The following is a 24,157-nucleotide window of genomic DNA, read 5'->3' on the forward strand; positions in this document are numbered from 1 at the left end:
TCAAGTAAACTGCGAACGGAGACAAAAAAAAAGGGTCAAACTGAGAATCAGCACCTCGTAGTGGTCCAGTGTGTCTAGGGGCGCGTGGCGAATGTGTCTGCGAGCCAAGCAGGTCCGCGTGTTCCCCAAGAGCGCCAGGTCAGACACAGAGTTTGCTTCGCTCCAGTCCACGCGCAACATAGGACTGTCGACCGCCACTGTCGAAAGGAGAGAACGTAGGTAAACGGCAAATCACCATGCCAACCCTGCCTAGAGAGGGACTAAGCATCCACTGCGGGGGCTAACCCAGCGGTAGCGTTTAGAATGCTCTGCGGGCCCTATGTGGTATCTCAATGCAGTGTCCCTTAGAATAGGCCAACTATTAACCCCAGTTAAAACCGATTTAAAATAGTAATTAAAACGACAGGGTCCACTTGAAGTGAGATACCACGGGAGGCTATGGGAGGGGACTGTCCTCGTGCACATCCACTTTGCAGTCATGCCACATCATGCCACATCATGCAGGCAACACAGACTAAGCTACAAGGAGGTCAGTGTAGGTTAGAGGGGGCCAGTGCCCATCCCTGCTAAGCAAATAAAGCAGATATAATTGCTATCTCTTTATGACAAAATACACATTTTATGTTCTACCCAAACACCCCTCTACCTGGCTGCATGCATTTCAACCGCCCTCCATTATGAATGAGTGCCAAGGCACTAACCAATAGGCCCAAATGGAAGAGAGAAAAAAGACTATGGGCACGTTGTGCTCGAGCGAGCTCAAATGCCACCATCCCTTCAACCAGCTCCCTCGGGATGGAATTGGCACCGCGAAAAACTTAATTGAATAACAATTCAGAGAAATAGACCTAATATATTTATTTAAAAATAATAATTTCGAAAAATAGTATTTACTTCAATTATCCTTAGAAATATACAGTGCGCGTGCTTTTGTTTTTTTTTGCACGTGGGAAAACTTTCAAAAACTAAATAGATCGAATTGGCCTTGTTGTTTCTTAGACGCTTACGTCATCACTTGGCGCAATGGCGGTACTCCTTAGGTAATCGTTTCCACCAGTCGTTCAATACAAACATGATAAATATTGTATTTAATTCTATTTGTTAAACTTATCTCTGAAGGATGGACCAAGATTGCAAAACTTAAGCATGGAAATGCCCTATAGGTGTTTCAGCACTTGGACAGCTTCTAGTCTCCAGTGCACTGTGTGATCGCTGTTTTCAATGGATAGGCTTGTGGGGCTGAGTGCAACATGACTAGATAATCAACCATGCAAGTGCCAATAATGAATGACAAGTGCCATTTAGTATCAGTTGATTACAAAAACCTCAGTCTCTACTGGATATTTCCTTTCAGTAATCAGAGTGGGTCTATAATGTCAAAGGATAACTTCTCCTTTGCTCTCCTCTCAAGAGAACAGTTTCTAGTTACAGCATGTGAAAAGAACTCTTCTTCGCTCGATTAGTCGCCGCACCCATCTCTGATATTAAGCCCAACATATCTGGCCTCATCACTTACGAGCTCAAGTTGCTCGCGCCAGGAGGATTCAATATCTGCCATTTAATTGGATGTGTTGGGATCAAATGCCTCGGGGTGTTTTGTATCTTGGAATCCATGGCTCGCTCGCTAATTAAAGTATTGTTCGGAGAGGTGATGGATCCACGCGCTGTTTGGTAAATTAGATTCATGGAAGGGGCTTGGAAGGTGTTGGTTTGTCATTTGACCCGTTGGCTCCCTTTTGATGTGTGTTGATTTTCAACCCTCACACATACAGATTGCTTTGGGGTAGACGAGACATGTAATGCCCACTCTGTTACCCCCCTGGATCACACACAGAGAGACACACACCTCATTAACCGTTTCTATGACGACGGAATCGACTTGATGCTGAGATCGTGTTGGTGAGAATTAGCAAACCAATAAACACAAAAAGCCTACCAACCCGCACTACTGCCGAGCTAAATGGCAATATTTAGATGTCTAATATCTGCCATGTAAACAATGATTTTCACTTGCCTCTGGAATGACAAATGGATCAGGTTATAACCTTTTTTAAATCACAGTAGTAGCCCCACAACACAAACAACATGTAGGCCTAATGTAGCCTAATTATATAAGACCTTAAATAAACAAATGAATCAAAGGCAATACCGCATCCCATATGTGATCGTGTCTCATGGCAACCTCGATGATTCCATAAAGTCCCTGGTCCACAGAGAAATGCAATGAGGACCAATCTGTAAAAAAATAGGACGAAATAAAATAAAAACAGATTCAAAAGCCTATGTAGCCTAGAGAAAACTACGAGGGGGGGGGGGGGGGGTTAGAGCGTTGTAATCCTATAGGCATAGCCTAGGATTTTTGTCGATTGTCTTCTTACAATCGGAAAATTGAAGGGCTAACGACGTCAGGTTGTGCAACAGTGTCTATGCGGCCGCGTGTATCAAAAGAGAGCGGATCACCAGGAAATGAAAGGCTCGCGGACATCCGTCATATGTGCATAATTTTTTTATTTGCTCTATGCTATATCTTTTATAGTTCATGTATGCTTTTTTATCCATCTAGCCTTAGATATCAGTGTATTTTAAATCTAAATGTATCTGCTTGAAGAGCAAGTGTCCATTATGCTTTTAGGTGTCTTGCTTTCTGTCGTTGTCGTGGAAACAATACATAGACCATGGCCGTGCGCGTCCTGTCTTCCGGGCTCACTGAAAGACTTAAGAGGAAATCAACATAATTATGTCAAGGCCAGCTGCGTGGTGATGTCATCTACATAGAGTTATAATGGGCAAACAACTGGGTCTTGTCTTGTAGCCTACAACAACGACAGGACTCTGTAGGCTATTACTGGGGTGACACTGACAGCCATGCACGACACAGAACGCTACAAAGACAGAACGCTTGAAGCAGCCCATCTAAGTCAGTAGTATGGACAGCAATATGATTACATTGACATGTCACAGTCCTGACAAGTGCTGATAGGCGCTCTAGCGATGGTAGCACATTAGCCTACAAGTCATTATCAAGGGTCAGAAGGAGCAAATAATTGATAAGCAATTAGGGGGCCTGGCTTCCAGATTTATATGCATATCAAATAGATCATCACTGGTTTGTTTATATTGCTAAAAATATTGTATTTCGCTTGCTGTGTGTGTGTGCGATTACATGGTTGTTTGCACTGATGGATGGATGTGGGGAGAGCGTGTGATTTATCGCTTCTGCAAGGCCCCATCAAATTAATTCCCAGGACGGAGCGAGGGATCGTTCGGTGGGAAACACCATTGAAGAGGAGACGGGAAGGCACGTAGAGCTTCATCGACTGGGTGGACTGAGACCGACAGACTGGCAGAATATTGTAAACAACCAGCGGGAGAACATGACAACTGCGGTGTCAACCGAGGAAGCTCGTCAATCGGAAATAGCAAATCAGTCTGTGGGCTATGTAGCCTATGTCCCAACACATTGATATATTTTATTCAAATGATGCGTTTCCGAACGAGGGTAGCCCCCTATTTCTTAAAAATGACTAATTACAGCTTAGTCAATTCAACGATGTTATGCTGAATGACGGCTATAAATCCATGTCTGTAAGAATAGCTCTTGTAATAGCCCGGATACCATCACGACAGAAAGCGTAGATAAGAGCAATATGCTGTCTTACCTTCCAGCTAAACTGGGTCAATGCGGTCAAAACCATGGTGCCGGCCGGAAGAGTCTTGTCATTCAAACATAAAACCTTCAGCTCCGCATCCTTTAACAGCAGAAAAAGCACTTCACTCTCTCCTGCCTCGCGCGCCCAACAAAAAGATATATAAGATCAGCTCTCGCGGCATCTTGATGCTAGCACTCCATCCTCATCTGTTGCAGCTTCTCCAGAAGAAAGCTCCCGTCCCTCCCTATTCTCAACTGATTGAATATTGTCAACATATTTCTGGTCAATCTAGAAATCTCTAATCTCAAAGATGAAAGCAAGGGTTACAGTCTAGTTCAATACAAAAACGACTCATTGCACCTCTTATATTTTCCGTGCACAAGACTTCACAAGCAGCCCAATTTACACAATTCGATGTATGCACAAATCAGGCTGTCTGGGACGTGCTTTTAGGATCACAACAAAATTGAAGAACTCTTACCAACTGGCGTTTTGGAACCAACACAGCCCATTTTCGCTTCTTAGACGAGTAGCCTAACCCACACCCGTTTTCTTTCTGCAAAAACGACCTGAGCGTACCTTATAGATCGGAAGTCTCTCTCTCCCGGGAGTCTTCTCTGGGTTCCGCAAGGATACCGCGTGCTGCTCAGACCCCTCGAGTGACGCCGAGGGCGGGGAAAAGTCCAGCACGTTCGTCCCCGTTTTCACTTGCTTTTTGTTACTGCTTTGCTTGCTTGCAAGTTCTGCATTTTCATCATGGCTTCTGTGTAGTCTTTGTGCAGTTTTATTATTACAAAATTAATCTACCTGTTTGTAGCCTAACCGAACCCCTCTCTCCCTACGTCACTGAGGGAAGGAGCGATGCTGGTGTTTCAGCACCACCGCGGCTGGACAGCGCACGTCTGCTTGGGCTACGAGGCGGCGGCAGCAGCATTGGCTTTACGCTCCGCTGGTGGGGGTTCCCCCCTCGTCGTCACACGCCAGTGAAATCCATACACCAGCAAGGGGTCGCCCCGCGTTCTTCGTGTAGCTCTAGCCTACTAGCGTCACTTGGCCTTGGCTAGCAGAATAGTTGCAGGTTGCATTAGTATAAAAATCCGAAAACTGACTTTATACACAAGGCCGAGTTCCACCTCCCTTTTCGCTCTACTGGACGCGGAAAGAGAGCTGATTGGAGGATGTCACCGTGGAAGGACCAGCGCATTCCAGAAAGGGGAGGGGGTAGAAGTGGAGAAAGAAATAGTTCGGAATTTATGTTCTCAATTGAAAATTGCGTTTCTCAGCAGATGCGATTTTAGTGAGGGCCGATGAAAGCCCACTGAGATAACTTATTACAATTTGTTCAACTGATCTAAATCACCTCCTGTGGGTAGGGTCTAGTTAAATATGCAAGGCCTGATTAAAACTTTACAGGCATAGCTTTTAAAGATTAAAGCTTATATTTAACGGCCTTGCAAAATGCAACACTGAAACACTTTGCATTTCACGAAAGAATCCGGAATCAGGAGTACGTTTTGGTTATTCTCGTATTTGTGCCGACATCTTAGGGACAAGGACCACTCTCCCCCCTATTTGGTTATTCAGTGTGTGGAAAGTTAAATACATAGCTACGGCCAGTCGGCAGGTGGTCAAGACCATACATAGACAGGCTATCAGTCAATAACGTTTACTTATAAAGCTATTTTTACAACAGCAGTTGTCACAAAGTGCTTATACAGAAACCGTGCCTAAAACCCCAGAGAGCAATGCAGATGTAGAAGCCCCGTGGCTAGGAAATACTCCCTAGAAAGGCAGTAACCGTAGCTATGTGCTTTGCATATTGCTTAGCCTATAGACCATACTTAGCCTTGCCTTATACTAGGCAATGGGATATAAGTGACACGACGCACAAAGCATTTAAAAAAGTAGGCCTGCATGCATTGTAACATCTCCAGTCCTCTTCTCTCTTAAACGCCCACCATGACGCTAAACATAGCTCGCTCGAGCTGCTGCTGACCCACGTACCCACTTCTTCTAATGCGCCTGCCTGACATGATCGTTTCACAGAAAGCGTTCGTATGAGGTGCAGCTCCTACCAGGGATCTAAAGGGGTGAAAAGTAAAAAATTACCCAGATAAATGCGCGGTGTTTCGATGGAAATGAGAAAATAACGCAGTGAAGCTCCACAACCTTCGGGTCTGTGACTTAATCAGGCCTGAGTAATGAGGAAACATCATATGTGATACTATAGTGTATTGGACAGAAGTATTGATGTGAGAAGTCATGCATGGCAGGAAGGGAGGACACAGTAATGATATTTCGCTCTGTATCTCTAATATATGGCCTACTAATTTTCTCTCACTCACGTACTCGCACAATTTGCAGGGGCATTTGGAAAGCTTTGTTGGAGGGGTTCTAATAGACGTATCAGGATGACTAAAACAACAGCAGCAGGTGCATGGCTAGCCTACTTAGGCATCGCGCTGTGGTGGTCTACCTCTCTGCCCTTCTCGCTCTGGAAGGGAGGAAACGTTTGCGATCGTTTATTTAAAAAATCACTAGCTCTAGCCAGGTGAAACCTCTCTCACAGTTATTATGGACAGCCAACGTGGTGCGGTGGAATTGAGCTAAAAGCGGTCAAAATAGGCGTACATACTCAGATTCCACCTGTGGCAGTTATACCAATACTAAAGTGTTTACAGCACCGCTGTAATTAGAGCAGTACAAATACATGTTTTGTCATACCCGTGGTATACAGCATTAAGGCCTCGAACCACCCAGTTTATGATATGATTTTAGTGGCAAAGCAGAATACAAAAATAAAATTGAGGCACACTCCCAGCCGCAAGTCCAATAGGTATATCATCTGGCGTGTTGATGCCCTCTGTAGGATATCCATAGACAGAATGGTTTTGCAGTGCATGGTGATCAAACAGGTTTCCTGTTATATTCATCAGAGGTGTAGGGTGGGTGAAGTCTGTGAATATAACAAATATATCATTATACAGATGATTAACAAAACGTGTACGACAGTAGTCATATCTTGTTTTTTTGTGGTAAAAAGTATGTGACTGAAAAAACTTCACTTTTGACAGGTTTTCATAGAAATACCTCGTCCATAATGTAGAGACCTCTGGGATCTTCATTGAATAGGCCAGGGAGGAGGAAGATGGCTGCTGTGACTGATTCCTATAAGGTTTTAGAGAAGCCATTCATTCAAATTAATTGTAGATTATATATGTGATCTGCATAGATTTATGAGACAACCAATACCAATTGTATTACAATTACATATTTAATCATATTCAGAGACACATTTTTCCAGTCTGGTGATACATGGATAGTCAGGTTCCACTAGCCTTATCAACTTGACAGTGTCCATTGTGTGCCTCCTCGTCAGAATACCTGCAGACACACACAAATAAGTCAGCAGTTCAGTCATCTGTGCCCAATGCACCTATTTCTTTAACATATTCTTACCTCTGTTAAACAATATCCATTGACTTGTGTCCATTTTCAGAATGTTTTAATAGGGAGAAAGTGTGAAATAAGACCGCAATTAATATGAAAAGATAGATGGTATCATCAAAAACAATATCATTTTAGATCATAAAAGGAGAAACCTTACCTTAACTGAAAAATGGAAAGATCTCAATTTAAGTGCCTGCACCTGCTGTCTTCTCAAATCCAAATAAAAATATTTCAGTTGGGCAGTTAGGTTCCTGCAAGAACCTTGTTGAACCCCTGTTTTTTTGAGTGTAGACGGCTTGTTGTATATTTTTTCCTCTATAGCCCCTTCACCCTTCTCTGATACCCTACCTGTCCAATACCTTACACCCACCGTTGCGCGATCTGTCTCGATTTCGTAACATCAAATTTGCAGAAACCTGAAGTTCACACACACACACACACACACACGCACACGCACACGCCGCAGAGCTGATTTATTTGTGTTCTAGCGGCACCAAAAGGCCGTATTGTGTAACAACACCTGAGTCAAGAGAAGGCCTGTTGCGCGGTGCAGCGGAGTGATGCAGCATGAAGCCAGACGCACAAAATAGATTTTTGCAAATTGCTATATTGCAATTAATAGCTCTGAGATCCAACTAACTATTTTAATAAACTCGATCAATTGTCTAGGCTTGGCTGAGATAGCAGTACACAGTAGGCTAACGTAACACAAAACACAAGTAGTCTACAGATTCATTTCCATTGTGGTCCTCCTATTTGTTCGACAAGTAGTCTACGCGGATGGTGGATTATACAATTACAATGGCAATAGTTTGAAGGGTGTCTACAACTACCTGATGCTTTAAAAATAAGAGAAAATTGGGTGCAAGGAGGGTCCGTACACTCGTAATAGCCAAATTCTGCAACAGCTGTGCAAAATAATTACCATAATCTGTCATTATGCGACGGAAATAGGTGATCTTTAAATATTGTGCATTATTAATGGCCTGCTGTAGTAATGTCATCAAACACTTGGCGCCCTCGATCCTCAATTAGCGACGCAGATATTAGAATAGGAGATCAAACGGCTTTGGCCGCCAGGAGGGAACTAGTCATTCCCCAATCCTAATCCTTCTATGGTTTCCTCACACTGCTAAATAGGCCTACAGCACTTTTCCTCTGACTAACCAACGTGTTATTATTGACTCGGGGCTGAAATGAAGACAAAGTTGGCAGAACGGTCATCTTCTAGTCCATATACTTTTTATTAGCAGCAAATATATTATTTATTTAAATAAACATATACAAATGTGAGTATTCTCATAATTTACAATAATTTGACAAAATCATATTGTTAAAGAGCACATGTATTTGTTTAAGACGAGTAGCAAAACAGATGGATCCCTTTTATTCTACTTTCATTTTCTTACTTTCCCTCCCACTTCTCCACCTCCACCAGTCTCTCATTGCAGCAGTGCAGCCAGTAGGGCAGTAATGAGAGAGATGGAGGGTACCTGGGATGGTGCACTGTTCCTATCATCAGCAGTAGTAGTGATGAGGATCCTGTTGGTGTGTTGAGGTCTACCTTCACAGTGCCTGAGGTCCCATCCCACACAGCCAGTGTAAGCCATGGCATGGGCCAGGTAACTTTGCTCCTGGACCCAGTGGAAGAGGTGGGCCATGGGGATGCGGGCCAGTACCACCACGTCCTCCCCACCATGGGTCTCAGTGTCCAGGGGCACTGCAGACAGCTGCATGTAGTCCTTCCACTCTGACCAAGAGAAAGAGAGGGGGAGGAGAGGAGAGAGATTAATAAATACAGTGCCTTGCGAAAGTATTCGGCCCCCTTGAACTTTGCGACCTTTTGCCACATTTCAGGTTTCAAACATAAAGATATAAAACTGTATTTTTTTTGTGAAGAATCAACAACAAGTGGGACACAATCATAAAGTGGAACGACATTTATTGGATATTTCAAACTTTTTTAACAAATCAAAAACTGAAAAATTGGGCGTGCAAAATTATTCAGCCCCCTTAAGTTAATACTTTGTAGCGCCACCTTTTGCTGCGATTACAGCTGTAAGTCGCTTGGGGTATGTCTCTATCAGTTTTGCACATCGAGAGACTGACATTTTTTCCCATTCCTCCTTGCAAAACAGCTCGAGCTCAGTGAGGTTGGATGGAGAACATTTGTGAACAGCAGTTTTCAGTTCTTTCCACAGATTCTCGATTGGATTCAGGTCTGGACTTTGACTTGGCCATTCTAACACCTGGATATGTTTATTTTTTAACCATTCCATTGTAGATTTTGCTTTATGTTTTGGAACATTGTCTTGTTGGAAGACAAATCTCCGCCCCAGTCTCAGGTCTTTTGCAGACTCCATCAGGTTTTCTTCCAGAATGGTCCTGTATTTGGCTCCATCCATCTTCCCATCAATTTTAACCATCTTCCCTGTCCCTGCTGAAGAAAAGCAGGCCCAAACCATGATGCTGCCACCACCATGTTTGACAGTGGGGATGGTGTGTTGCTTTTACGCCAAACATAACGTGTTGCATTGTTGCCAAAAAGTTCAATTTTGGTTTCATCTGACCAGAGCACCTTCTTCCACATGTTTGGTGTGTCTCCCAGGTGGCTTGTGGCAAACTTTAACCGACACTTTTTATGGATATCTTTAAGAAATGGCTTTCTTCTTGCCACTCTTCCATAAAGGCCAGATTTGTGCAATATACGACTGATTGTTGTCCTATGGACAGAGTCTCCCACCTCAGCTGTAGATCTCTGCAGTTCATCCAGAGTGATCATGGGCCTCTTGGCTGCATCTCTGATCAGTCTTCTCCTTGTATGAGCTGAAAGTTTAGAGGGACGGCCAGGTCTTGGTAGATTTGCAGTGGTCTGATACTCCTTCCATTTCAATATTATCGCTTGCACAGTGCTCCTTGGGATGTTTAAAGCTTGGGAAATCTTTTTGTATCCAAATCCGGCTTTAAACTTCTTCCCAACAGTATCTCGGACCTGCCTGGTGTGTTCCTTGTTCTTCATGATGCTCTCTGCGCTTTTGACGGACCTCTGAGACTATCACAGTGCAGGTGCATTTATACGGAGACTTGATTACACACAGGTGGATTGTATTTATCATCATTAGTCATTTAGGTCAACATTGGATCATTCAGAGATCCTCACTGAACTTCTGGAGAGAGTTTGCTGCACTGAAAGTAAAGGGGCTGAATAATTTTGCACGCCCAATTTTTCAGTTTTTGATTTGTTAAAAAAGTTTGAAATATCCAATAAATGTCGTTCCACTTCATGATTGTGTCCCACTTGTTGTTGATTCTTCACAAAAAAATACAGTTTTATATCTTTATGTTTGAAGCCTGAAATGTGGCAAAAGGTCGCAAAGTTCAAGGGGGCCGAATACTTTCGCAAGGCACTGTATGTGAATATGGACTGGAGAGATAAACATGCAGCAGGAGGAATAGTTATAAAGAAGGCCAAAGGAGAAGGGATGATTGTACAGAGAGGAAAACTATACAAGAACAGATACTAGTTTTGATTTCTTACTTGTGTCCATTTTATGGCTGTCAGGGCGCTTGTTGTCTACGACTTTGTATCCAGGGCCATTTCCGTACATCACGGTTGTGTAAGGCAGCATATCCTTCCCATACAGAGGAGATTGCCCTGTGAAACACACACACAGCGGGGTTAATCACAATTTAAAGGTCTTACACACACACAGTGAGAGAGGAGCGTGTCCTGGGGGAGCTAGGGGCCAAGCAGGTTGTTGAGTCTTCAGATGAAGTACTAGACTCTCCAGCCCCTACTGATGAACTGCGCAGTGTTTCACTACTGCATTAATCACCAAGACCTGGGAGGCTGGACCACTGGGGAGCCATACAGAGAGTGAGAGAGAGACAGGGCTGAACAATGGGGAGTCAGAGACAGAGAGAGACAGAGAGAGACAGAGAGAGAGGGCTGAACAAAGGGGAGCCTCAGAGAGAGAGAGGGAGAGGTGGAAGGAGAAACGGAGGGAGGGAGGCCTGAATGCTGGCGAGCCTCAGAGGGAGTGATGGAGAGAGGGGGAGGTGGAAAGGGGAGGGAGAGAGAATGGGGAGGGAGAGGCAGAGGGGAGGGAGGGAAAGAGAGAAAGATCTAAGCTGTTTGTTTTCCTCTGTAATTGCAGGGGAGAGGAAATGTCAAAGTGCCAGTGGCGTCTCCCGGGCAGAGGCTGAGGCAGTCTAGTGGAGTACACCACCACCTCGGAGGTAAACATAGCTGTGAGGGGTGACACCTTGGGAAAGGGGGGGGGGGGGGGGGGAGCAGACAGGGTTCTAGGCTATTTATTAAATATGTTTGCAGCTCCAGGTAGGCTACCTAAGTGGCAAATTGATTTGCAATGACTCCAGTTATATTGTCATTTCAACATACAGTACCAGTCAAAAGTTTGGACTCCTACTCATTCAAGGGTTTTTCTTTATTTGACTATTTTCTATAATAGTGAAGACAAAAACCATGAAATAACACATATGGAATCATGTAGTAACCAAGAAAGTGTTAAACAAATCAAAATATATTTAATATTTGAGATTCTTCAAAGTAGCCAACCTTTGCCTTGATGACAGCTTTGCACACTCTTGGCATTCTCTCAACCAGCTTCATGAGGAATGCTTTTCCAACAGTCTTGACAGAGTTCCTACATATGCTGAGCACTTGTTGGCTGCTTTTCCTTCACTCTGCGGTCCAACAATTTTTTTATTTCACCTTCATTTAACCAGGTAGGCTAGTTGAGAACAAGTTCTCATTTACAACTGCGACCTGGCCAAGATAAAGCAAAGCAGTTCGGCACATACAACAACACAGAGTTACACATGGAATAAACAAACATACAATCCAATAATACAGTAGAAAAAGTCGATATACAGTGTGTGCAAATGAGGTAGGATAAGGGAGGGAAGGCATTAAATAGGCCATGGTGGTGAAGTAATTACAATATAGCAATTAAACACTGGAATGGTAAATGTGCAGAAGATGAATGTGCAAGTAGAGATACTGGGATGCAAAGGAGCAAGATAAATAAATAAATACATTATGGGGATGAGGTAGTTGGATGGGCTATTTACAGATGGGCTATGTACAGGTGCAGTGATCTGTGAGCTGCTCTGACAGCTGGTGCTTAAAGCTAGTGAGGGAGAGTGATTTTTGCAGTGATTTTTGCAGTCCATGGTGACCAGTGAGCGGAGGTAAGGTGGGGCTTTACTTAGCAGAGACTTGTTGATGACCTGGAGCCAGTGGATTTGGCGGCGAGTGAAGCGAGGGCCAGCCATCGAGAGCATACAGGTCGCAGTGGTGGGTGGTATATAGGGCTTTGGTGATAACACGGAGAAGAGTCTGCCCTCGAATTGAACCCTGTGACACCTCATAGAGACTGCCAGAGGTCCGGCACACTGAACTCTATCAGAGAAGTAGTTGGTGAACCAGGCGTGGCAATCATTTCAGAAACCAAGGCTGTTGATTCTGCTGATAAGAATGTGGTGATTGACAGAGTCGAAGACCTTGGCCAGGTCGATGAATACGGCTGCACAGTAATGTCTCTTTTCGATGGCGGTTATGATATCGTTTAGGACCTTGAGCGTGGCTGAGGTGCACCCATGTCCAGCTCTGAAACCATATTGCATAGCGGAGAAGGTACGGTGGGATTTGAAATGGTTGGTAATCTGTCTGTTAACTTGGCTTTCGAAGACCTTAGAAAGTGGCTAGGAGGCTAGCAGATGGGCATTCAGGGGACGTCGCGGTGTAGGGGCCAGTTGAGTACCCCCCGAGCAAGTTATGTCGGTAGTCCAGTTGCGAAGGATCGGCCGAGTTCCGAGCCCCGTACCGGCAGTAGAAGGAGTGAGGGTATTGTAGCCCAGGAGTGGCAGATGGGCCTCTTCAGCTCGCCGGGAGAATGGGTTTAGCATTGGCTAGCTCCAGGCTAATTGGTGCTTGCTTCGGGACAGACATTTGCCAGGAGTAGTCACTCGGATTGCATCTAGCTAGCTGCGATGATCCGGGTGAAAAGGTTCAGGGCTTGCGGAAGGAATCTGGGGATATGGAGAGAAAATAGGTACAGTATGCTCTGGTTTGAGTCGCATTGTACAAACTCGCAAGAGCTTTCCGAGCTAAAGGTTAGCTGATGACCGCTAGCAGTGGTTAGCTGACTACTAGCTAGTAGCAGGTTAGCTGGCTAGCTTCTGTTGGGGGATTCTGGTTCCGAGGTAAATAAAAATACTTTAGAAAAAGCAGGTCCACACCACATTGGGTGAGGCAGGTTGCAGGAGAGTATCTTGAAGTTGAGGTTTAGGAACATAAAAAAGATATGCGAAGAAAAAGATATATACAGAGATATAAAAAAAATATATATACAAAGATATATACATGGGACACGACAAGATGAATGAGAAAGACGTCTGACTGCTACTCCATCATCCCAAACCATCTTAATTGGGTTGAGGATAAGTGATTGTGGAGGCCAGGTCATCTGATGCAGCACTCCATCACTCTCCTTCTCGGTCAAATAGCCCTTACACAGCCTGGAGGTGTGTTTTCGGTCATTGTCCTGTTGACAAGCGCAAACCATACGGGATGGCGTATCGCTGCAGAATGCTTGCTGTGGTAGCCATGCTGGTTAAGTGTGCCTTGAATTCTAAACAAATCACTGACAGTGTCACCAGCAAAGGACCCCCCACACCATCACACCTCCTCCTCCAAAAATCTCAAATTTGGACTCATCAGACCAACGGACAGATATCCACCGGTCTAATGTCCATTGCTGGTGTTCCTTGGCCAAAGCAAGTCTCTTCTTCTTGTCCTTTAGTAGTGGTTTCTTTGCAGCAATTTGACCATGAAGGCCTGACTCACGCAGTCTCCTCTGAACAGTTGATATTGAGATGTGTCTGTTACTTGAACTCTGTGAAGCATTTATTTAGCCTGCAATCTGAGGCAGGTAACTCTAATGAACGTATCCTCTGCAGCAGAAGTAACTCTGGGTCTTTCCTGTGGTGGTCCGCATGAGAGACAGCTTCATCATAGTGCTTGATGGTTTTTGCGACTGCACTTGAAGAAACTCTCAAAGTTCTTGAAATTTTCCAGATTGACTGATCTTCATGTCTTAAAGTAATCATGGACTGTTGTTTCTCTTTACTTATATGAGCTGTTCTTGCCATAATATTGACTTGGTCTTTTACCAAATAGGGCTATCTTCTGTATACCACCCCTACCTTGTCACTACACAAATGATTGGCTCAAACAAGGCACACCTGTTCATTGAAAAGCATTCCAGGTGACTACCTCACAAAGCTGGTTGAGAGAATGCCAAGAGCATGCAAAGCTGTCATCAAGGCAAAGGGTGGCTACTTTGAAGAATCTAAAATATATTTTGAATTGTTTAACACTTTTGGTTACGACATGATTCCATATGTGTTATTTCATCGTTTTGATGTCTTCACTATTATTCTACAATGTAGAAAATAGTAAAAATAAAGAAAAACCCTTGAATGGTGTGACTGGTACTGTATTTATTGTATCAAATGTTTGGCTACAGTAACCTACAATGGCAGATAAATTAATAGCTTACTTGATGGCCAAAAAATGCACCATATCATTCTATACATTTAATCTAATTTCATTATGGACTTTTTTTCCATAACAGAAGCACGCCAGGGAGTTCCAAACCTTCCATTTCAAATTCCCACTCGCACAGCTCTCCAGATCCTAGAACTGAGCATGAGTAAAACCCTTCGCTTCTTATGGATAACCATATCAAAAGTCAAAATTAGAACAGTTGACTTTAGAACAATTTGCTCAGAGGTAGTTTAAAGAGCTGTAGTGGCCTTAAATAGTTTTCCAATGCTTTCTCACCGTTCTATCAGTTCTAGCAGGTTAATATGTTGCAATTTAGAAGTAGCCCAAGTAGTCGTTTTCAAAGTATCCCAATTTGGCCGGAAAACTGCAGTCATGGCAACCCTGGGTGCAGAGCAGGAAGGTGGGGGGCGATCTGTCAGAATGAGGACGTTCCTGTCCACAGAGGAAGGGTGTGTGTATAAAGGGGGGAGAGATTCTTACTGCTTCACTACATAAGCACATTACTAAACTAATGCAACATGACTATTGATAATTTCATAAACTTAGCATGACCTGACCCAAACATCTAATCATGGAAGCACTGAAAACAGCTGACCAAACATCGCTTTAATTATAAAAAACACTGCAGTGGAAAAGCCCTATAATCAGAATGATGACTAAAATAACCAACACTAACTCTATGGGGAAAACAAACCATAATCCATGAAGAAAGTTGTTTTTGTGAGGTCGTTGCTTACCCAGAATGCTTTGGCCTCTGAAGGGGTATCCATTGAAGGTGAAGGCGTGGGAGTGGCCAGCTGTCAACAGGGTGAGAGTTTCCTCCTCATTGGTCAGCTCCAGGCCCTTGGCGACGTCGTTGTCAAAGGCAACCGTCTCGTGCAAGGCTCTGCTGGCATGGTGGCCCTGGTCGATACGCCCACGTGACACACAGAGAGAAAGAGAAGGATGAAGTTACCCATAAACACTGATCTCAGCTCAGGATTGTGGTGTCATCTCTAATGATTTAAGGTTAAGATTGGGGGAAGGTAAGCTGACCGTAGGTCTGTGTGTAAGGGACAAGGAGTAAAGTTGAAATTACTCTACTACAAGTGTAACTTAGCCAAGTAAAACCAACCTAGCTCCTGTTCTCCTCATCAGTGCAGTCAGAAAGTGGAGAGGAGTTGGGCTAATATGTTGGATCCCCAGGGAGCAGGAGAAGAGGGTACGGTGCACCATATGCCCAGCTCTATTTAAAGCCTGCTGCGATGTGTTATTTAAAACTCATTGTTGAAGATGCAAGACGCTCAACAGCACAATCAGGTCCCAGGATGGTGTCTCAGATTGAAGGTAGGATGGATGAGGGCCTGGGCCCAAGAGCCACCGCTGTAGAACAGTAATATGTCGCATCCCAACATAATGTTCCCCCTCCTTACACTGCGGCAAACACATGCAGATCCTACTACAGTCTGCAGATACATGTAGTGTACTGCAGTCCCTAACTGTCTTGCTGAGAGGCACACAGCATCAGCACCGCAACTAACTACCCTCTATATTGACGCAAGATACAAAAACAAGGTTACACACACTTTGAAATCAATGCATCTTGGTGTTCAATTATATAAGCAAGTGGTGTGATTATTCGCTCAATAGATTGATTCCATTTTAACAAACAACCGTACACCCATTTCAAAGAGGAGCCTGTTGGGATTGGGTTGATAGATTGATTCATTGACTGACAGCTTGGTTAACCCTTTGCTCACCTTGCACCAGGAGGAAGAATCGCTTGGGGTTTTTGTTGAGGATGCGGATGGCGTTTCCTGTGGTCTCAGCAATGGACGGGTCCATGGTGGGGTCTCTCTCCACGTAAAAGTGCAGGTCACAGGGCTGCAGGGAACAGGGTTCATCAGGTAAGAAAAAAAGAGTGAGATCGTACTCAGTGCGCTTCAGCCCGTGAAAATGATGTGTGATAAAAGGGGTCAGTATCATCTTAGTCAATGTTAACAATAAATATGTAGGCTAAGTGATGTAAGAATAGGTAAGGCAGGATGAGGTACTCTATTCCAAAGTGTAAGAAAGTGAAAGAACCAAGGACACTGCAGTGTCTATTGATATACAGTAAGCCTCAGCAGTACTGTTTGTTGTGACCTCCAAATACCCAGCTTTCCAGAATACTACAATTCTTTACTGCAGGAAGAGAGCAGAGCAGGGAGAGTAATAGTCACCCATAAGGTAGTCAGTGGTGTCAGGGTCCACAGCGTCAAAGTCTGTCCTGTTCCATTAGGACCGCAGATAGTTGTTTCCTACTTCGTTGATTTGGCAGATTCAGAAGAACTTGTGTAGCAAGGTGAGAGAGGAGGATGAACAGAGGAGTGAAATAAGAGAACTTAAGAGTTTAGAAGTTTAAGACAAGTAAGAGGAGATCAGAGGGAAGAGTAGGAGAAGAGCGAGATCAGGTGAGAAAGACAGGGTGGAGTGAGGAGATATGTTATTGAAAGGAGAGAGTGAGAAGGTTTGAGAGGAGAGGGAAAGTAGAAACCAATGAAAGGAGTGCATATCATGAAAAACAAAACTCAGAAGAAAGTAATAGTGACTGTCTAGAAGTAAGTTGATGACTTACTGGTGACCATCCACTGTGAAGGTGTGTTGGACAGGTTTCTCACCTTTGGCTATGGTTGAAAGCAAAACTCCCAGCAGACACAGGGCCACGATGGACAGTTTCCATGATGATGTCTAAAGAGAAGACAGTTCTTCTCTCTGATCACCCCTCAGAGAAACAGAGGAATATATTCCAGCCCTCCCTGACCATCAGTCATTTGTAATGGCAGGTCATAAAACTGACTGATACTGACCATAGGCCACACACCATTTAGTATCTTTGGGATCTCCCCACTGATTCTGGCCAACCAGTGGTTGGCAGCTTCAGCAATAGACCCACCAAACAAGAAGATATCCAATGTAGTGACTAAGAACCAACACCAGTGGTGACAGACAACCAACACCAGTGGTGACAGACAACCAACACCAGTGGTGACAGACAACCAACACCAGTGGTGACAGACAACCAACACCAGTGGTGACAGACAACCAACAACAGTGGTGACAGACAACCAACACCAGTGGTGACAGACAACCAACACCAGTGGTGACAGACAACCAACACCAGTGGTGACAGACAACCAACACCAGTGGTGACAGACAACCAACACCAGTGGTGACAGACAACCAACAACAGTGGTGACAGACAACCAACACCAGTGGTGACAGACAACCAACACCAGTGGTGACAGACAACCAACACCAGTGGTGACAGACAACCAACACCAGTGGTGACAGACAACCAACACCAGTGGTGACAGACAACCAACACCAGTGGTGACAGACAACCAACACCAGTGGTGACAGACAACCAACACCAGTGGTGACACACAACAGCTCTGAATGATTGCTTTTATTTATGACTTTATTGATGAACAGACTGTAGCAGTTGATCAAAGGCACACTAACAGGGAATGTGTGGGAACAGAGCTTACACTAAACACACTATAAACACTGACCTTGGATCTGCCAATACAGTCGGGAACAAACACACAGATCATAAATGGGATCATAAATGGGATGATAAATTAGTAGATCATTAATAACCCAGTAGACTCATGGGGATAAAGGACTCATGATGACTTACATAATAGAGTCCAATGGGACTGGATGGATGAAGGGCTCTCCTCTGGGAGATAGCTGCCAAACACACACACCAGTTAATCATGCATGCATATAATTATGGCAACTTGTTTATGAACAGATTTTTACATATACTCCCACACACTCTCACTACACACACTTTCAACATAACAAGTCTTAACACTCAAATCACTCAAATCACACACACACATTTATGAAGCTGCACGCAGAGAGAAGCAGCCCTGAACTCAGTAGTGTGAGTAGTGAAAACAGCAGTGTGAGGGTGGTTTTGAGGGCAGGGTGTGTTGGCGCTGTGTTACTGCGGGGGGTGGGGGTGGGGTTACAGTGAGTGGCATGCGGGCCCAGGCAGGAGGCATGTGGCATCACATGAGCAATGTAGGTGCTATCGTTATTACAGTGCATTCAGAAAGTATTGAGACCCCTTAACTTTTTCCACATTTTGTTACGTGACAGACTCATTCTAAATTGGATTAAATAGTTTCCCCCCCCTCATCAATCTACAAACAATACCCCATAATGACAAAGTGAACAGGTTGCTAGAAATCTTTGGAAATGTATTGAAAATAAAAAACTGAACTATCACATTTACATAACTATTCAGACCCTTGACTCAGTACTTTGTTGAAGCACCCTTGGCAGCGATTACAGCCTTGTGTCTTCTTCGGTATGATGCTACAAGCTTGGCACACCTGTGTTTGGGGAGTTTCTCCCATTCTTCTCTGCAGATCCCCTCAAGCTCTGTCAGGTTGGATGGGGAGCGTCGCTGCACAGCTATTTTCAGGTCTCTCCAGAGAGGTTCAATCAGGTTCAATTCCAGGCTCTTGCTGGGCCACTGAAGGACATTTAGAAACTTGTCCGGAAGCCACTCCTGTGTGGTCTTGGCTGTGTGCTTAGGGTGGTTGTCCTGTTGGAAGGTGAAGCTTTGCCCAGGTCTGAGGTCCGGAGTGCTCTGGAACAAGTTTTCATCAATAATCTCTGTACTTTGCTCCATTCACCTTTCCCTCGATCCTGACTGTCTCCCTTTCCCTGCCGCTGAAAAACATCCCCACAGCATGATGCTGCCACCACCATGCTTCACCATAGGGATGGTGCCAGGTTTCCATCAGACATGACGCATGGAATTCAGGCCAAAGAGTTAAATATTGATTTCATCAGTCCAGAGAATCTTGTTTCTCATAGTCTAAGAGTCCTTTAGGTGACTTTTAGCAAACTCCAAGCGGGCTGTCATGTGCCTTTTACTGAGGAGTGGCTTCCATCTGGCCACTCTACCATTAAGGCCTGATTGATGGAGTGCTGCAAAGATGTTTGTCCTTATGGAAGGTCCCATCTCCACATAGGAACCCTGGAGCTCTGTCAGATTGACCATCGGGTTCTTGGTCACCTCCCTGATTGCTCAGTTTTGTCTTGGTCAGGCCAAACTTCTTCCATTTAAGAATGATGGAGGCCACTGTGTTCTTGGGGACCTTCAATGCTGCCGAAATGTTTTGGTACCGTTCCGCAGATCTGTGCCTCGACACAATCCTGTCTTGGAGCGTTACGGACAATTCCTTCAACCTCATGGCTTGGTTTTTGCTCTGACATGCACTGTCAACTGTGGGATCTTATATAGACAGGTGTGTGCCACTCCAAATTAAGTCCAATCTTTTGAATTTACCACAGGAGGACTCTAATCAAGTTGTAGAAACACCTCAAGGATGATCAATGGAAACAGGATGCCCCGGAGCTCAATTTCAAGTCTCATACCAAAAGGGCCTGAATACTTATGTAAATAAGATAAATATTTTTTTATCCTAACAACCTGTTCTCGCTTTGTCATTATGGGCTATTGTGTGTCAATTTATGAGGAAAAACTTTTAATCAATTTTAGAATAAGGCCGCAACGTAGCAAAATGTGGAAAAAGTCAAGAGGTCTGAATACATTCTGAATGTACTGTAGCTGTGAGGAGTTGTGCCCACGGGCCCATGGCATACAGTACACTGCCACTGATTGACTGATTGAGTTACTGAATAAGTGGTTGGTTGACTGACTGGTTGGTTGGTTGACAGGCTGCTTACTCTTCACCAGTATAAAGAATCCCTTGGGTTTTTGTTGAGAATACTGTACAGAAGTCCCTGTACAGCTCAACATTCATGTCATTGGCAGCAGACAGCCCTGCAATACACAGGCAGAGGTATTATGCAGACTCACACTCATATCAATAGTGTGCAGTCACATAGATGGTATGATGGCTCCCTCTTGTGATTATGGAAGCAATGCACAAACCTGAATCAGCTGTGTAGTGCTAGGGTAAAAACCAAAACGTGCACCCAGGGGGGGGACCACAGGACAGAGTTTGGAAACCCTGGCCTATGGACTAGGGTGCCATTTCAAACACAGACTGTCTTCCCCAGTGCCACATATACTGTACTGACCTGATAGGCCTCTGTTAGTTAGCCATCTTTGAAAACTGGGAGGAACCGGTTTATTGTGATTGATAAAAGGAGGCTAAAGATTAGACCAAGTCAGTAACTGAAGGATCAACATGTCAGCAAGGGAGAGAATGGTTCCTGTAACAGTCAGGCAAGATAAGCCGATAACAGAGAGAAACAAAATGGCCACCGGGATAAGGTTTCAGTGGTGTAAAATTACAGTGATTACATGAAAGAGTGCTCGGTTGTCTTCATTATAATTAGTGTATTGAAGAGGACACAAAGTGGAATGTTGTCATAAGTGGTGCATTGAAGACATGTAAAAAACCAAACTTATTTACATTAGTATTCAGTCCTTTATCATGAGACTCGAAATTGAACTCAGGTACATCCTGTTTCCATTGATCATCCTTGAGATGTTTCTACAACTTGATTGGAGTCCATGGTAAATTCAATTGACTGGATATGATTTGGAGTGGCACACACCTGTCTATAAAATGGTCCCACAGTTGACAGTGCACGTCAGAGCAAAAACCAAGCCATAGGGTCGACGGAATTGTCCGTAGAGCTCTTTTCGGCAGCATTGAAGGTCCACAAGAACACAGTGGCCTCCATCATTTTTAAATGGAAGACGCTTGGAACCACCACAGCCCTTCCTAGAGCTGGCCGCCCGGCAAAACTGAGCAATCGGGGGAGAAGGTCCTTGGTCAGGGAGGTGATCAACAACCCGATATTAACTCTGATAGAACTCCAGAGTTCCTCTGTGGAGATGGAAGAACCTTCCAGAAGGACAACCATCTCTGCAGCACTCCACCAATCAGGCCTTTGTGGTAGAGTGGCCAGATGGAAGCAATTTCTCAGTAAAAGGCACATGACAGCACACTTGGAGTTTGCCATAAGACACCTAAAGGACTCAGACCATGAGAAACAATATGCTCTGGTTTGATGAAACCAAGATTGATCTCTTCGGCCTGAATGCCAAGCGTTATGTCTGGATGAAACCTGGGACCGCTCATCACCTGGCCAATACCATCCCTATGGTGAAGCATGGTGGCGGCAGCGTCATGCTGTGGGGATGTTTTTCAGCGGCGGGGACTGGGAGACCAGTCAGGTTCGAGGGAAAGATGAATTTAACAAAGTACAGAGATCCTCGATGAAAACTTGTTCCAGAGCGTTCCGGACCTCAAATTGGGGTCAAGGTTCACCTTCCAACAGGACAACGACCCTAAGCGCACAGCCAAGACCACACAGGAGTGGCTTCGGGACAAGTCTCTGAATGTCCTTGAGTGGCCCAGCAAGAGCCTGGAATGAATCTGATCGAACCTCTCTGGAGACCTCAAAATAGCTGTGAAGCAACACTCCCCATCCAACCTGACAGAGCTTGAGAGGATCCGCAGAGAAGAATGGGAAAACTCCCCAAATACAGGTGTGCCAAGCTTGTAGCGTCATACCCAAGAAGACTTGAGGCTGTAATCACTGCCAAAGATGCTTCAGCAAAGTACTGAGTAAAGGGTCTGAATACTTATGTAAATGTGATATTTCATTTTTAATACATTTTCAAAACAATTTACCTGCTTTTGCTTTGTCAATATTGGGTGTAGATTGATGAGGAAAAACATTTTAATCCATTTTAGAACAAGGCTGTAATGTAACAAAATGTGGAGAAAGTGAAGGGGTCTGAATACTTTCCAAATGCACTGTAAGTAGTGTATTGAAGAGGGCATGAGGTTCAATGTCCTCATAAGTAGTGTATTGAAGAGGGCATGAGGTTAAAATGTCCTCATAAGTAGTGTATTGAAGAGGGCATGAGGTTAAAATGTCCTCATAAGTAGTGTATTGAAGAGGGCGTGAGGTTCAATGTCCTCATAAGTAGTGTATTGAAGAGGGCATGAGGTTAAAATGTCCTCATAAGTAGTGTATTGAAGAGGGCATGAGGTTAAAATGTCCTCATAAGTAGTGTATTGAAGAGGGCATGAGGTTCAATGTCCTCATAAGTAGTGTATTGAAGAGGGCATGAGGTTCAATGTCCTCATAAGTAGTGTATTGAAGAGGGCATGAGGTTCAATGTCCTCATAAGTAGTGTATTGAAGAGGGCATGAGGTTCAATGTCCTCATAAGTAGTGTATTGAAGAGGGCATGAGGTTCAATGTCCTCATAAGTAGTGTATTGAAGAGGGCATGAGGTTAAAATGTCCTCATAAGTAGTGTATTGAAGAGGGCATGAGGTTCAATGTCCTCATAAGTAGTGTATTGAAGAGGGCATGAGGTTCAATGTCCTCATAAGTAGTGTATTGAAGAGGGCATGAGGTTAAAATGTCCTCATAAGTAGTGTATTGAAGAGGGCATGAGGTTAAAATGTCCTCATAAGTAGTGTATTGAAGAGGGCGTGAGGTTGAATGCTGTCTTCATTATAGGTAGTGTATTGCAGATGTCATGAATTTGAATGTTTCCTATGGAAAGGGAATCTAGCTCTACGAGCTGCCAAATCTGCTCTGTCAACTATCTGGAGTGGTCCAAGGGTTAACAGACTAAACATGATTAAATATAGAGTGGCCGGGGACGATTTGTGCCTCCACTACCAAGGTAGAGGATGGATTTCTGTTGATCACAGAAGACAAAATTCTGCTATTCCACGGGGAGGCCATTTGATCATCAAATTGAAAGGCTTCAAATTAAGTGGATAGGAAGGGTTGTTGAATGTGTTGAAGGATGAAATAGTGTACGCCTACTGTACTTCTATGTCAGGGATGTTATGGACCATCTGGTAGGCCAGGTCAGTACAGCCCTGTTGTCTGGCCTCGTCACTCACTGCACAAATACCGGCTCACAGTGGGCGTAACTCACCGTGGAGAGTTGTATCCTTTCAAAAAATCAACACTTACCTGAGTGGAGAGGAGTACTGGACATAAGGTCAGACAGGGAGGGATTGAGGGATGAGAGTAGAGAAAGGAGACCAACAGAAGCACAGCGTGTAGAAATGTAGCTCTATCAATCTTGCTCATAGTTAGATCCAAGATATGCTCACAGTTAGATCCAAGATATGCTCAGTTAGATCCAAGATATGCTCACAGTTGCAGTTTGAGTGAGTTTGTTACTTAGGACAGTTATGGTGGGATGTGGCTCGTGGTTGTACAGTACCTGCATCTGACCGAGCGCAGTATGGAGGTGACCTCATTGCTGTTACACTGTTTACAGACCGCCTTGGCACTCAGCCCTTCCAGGAACTTGGCCTGTGGCTGACACCTTTTCCACATCTGTCATTTTTTTATTTAACTAGGCAAGCCAGTTAAGGACAAATTCTAAGTTACAATGACAGCCTACCCCGGCCAAACTATAACGACACTGGGCCAATTGTGCACCACCCTATGTGACTCCCA

At 44.3% G+C, this 24,157-nt stretch overlaps 2 protein-coding genes across 2 annotated transcripts in view; both read right to left on the minus strand.

Annotated features, from left to right (window-relative positions):
- Positions 1-6,606, minus strand: part of LOC110504098 (protein FAM131A) — a 30,658-nt gene extending 24,052 nt beyond the window's left edge. The window contains exon 1 of the mRNA XM_090218807.1: positions 4,230-6,606. The gene's annotated coding sequence lies outside the window, so the exon portion shown is untranslated. The remainder of the gene's footprint in view (positions 1-4,229) is intronic.
- On the minus strand, positions 1-24,034 carry LOC149972412 (alkaline phosphatase, placental type-like). The gene is made up of 9 exons (XM_090218075.1): positions 23,919-24,034; positions 23,663-23,679; positions 20,472-20,524; positions 16,411-16,557; positions 15,432-15,597; positions 10,639-10,755; positions 8,665-8,850; positions 55-197; positions 1-9 (listed from the first exon to the last, which is right to left on the minus strand). Exons 1-9 carry the CDS (start codon positions 24,032-24,034, stop codon positions 1-3), a joined length of 954 nt encoding a protein of 317 aa, XP_090074201.1.
- Positions 24,035-24,157: the final 123 nt, after the last annotated feature.

Source organism: Oncorhynchus mykiss, chromosome 24 (genome assembly GCF_057628025.1).
Source record: "Oncorhynchus mykiss isolate SJ-2025 chromosome 24, ASM5762802v1, whole genome shotgun sequence".
NCBI classification, from domain to species: Eukaryota; Metazoa; Chordata; class Actinopteri; order Salmoniformes; family Salmonidae; genus Oncorhynchus; species Oncorhynchus mykiss.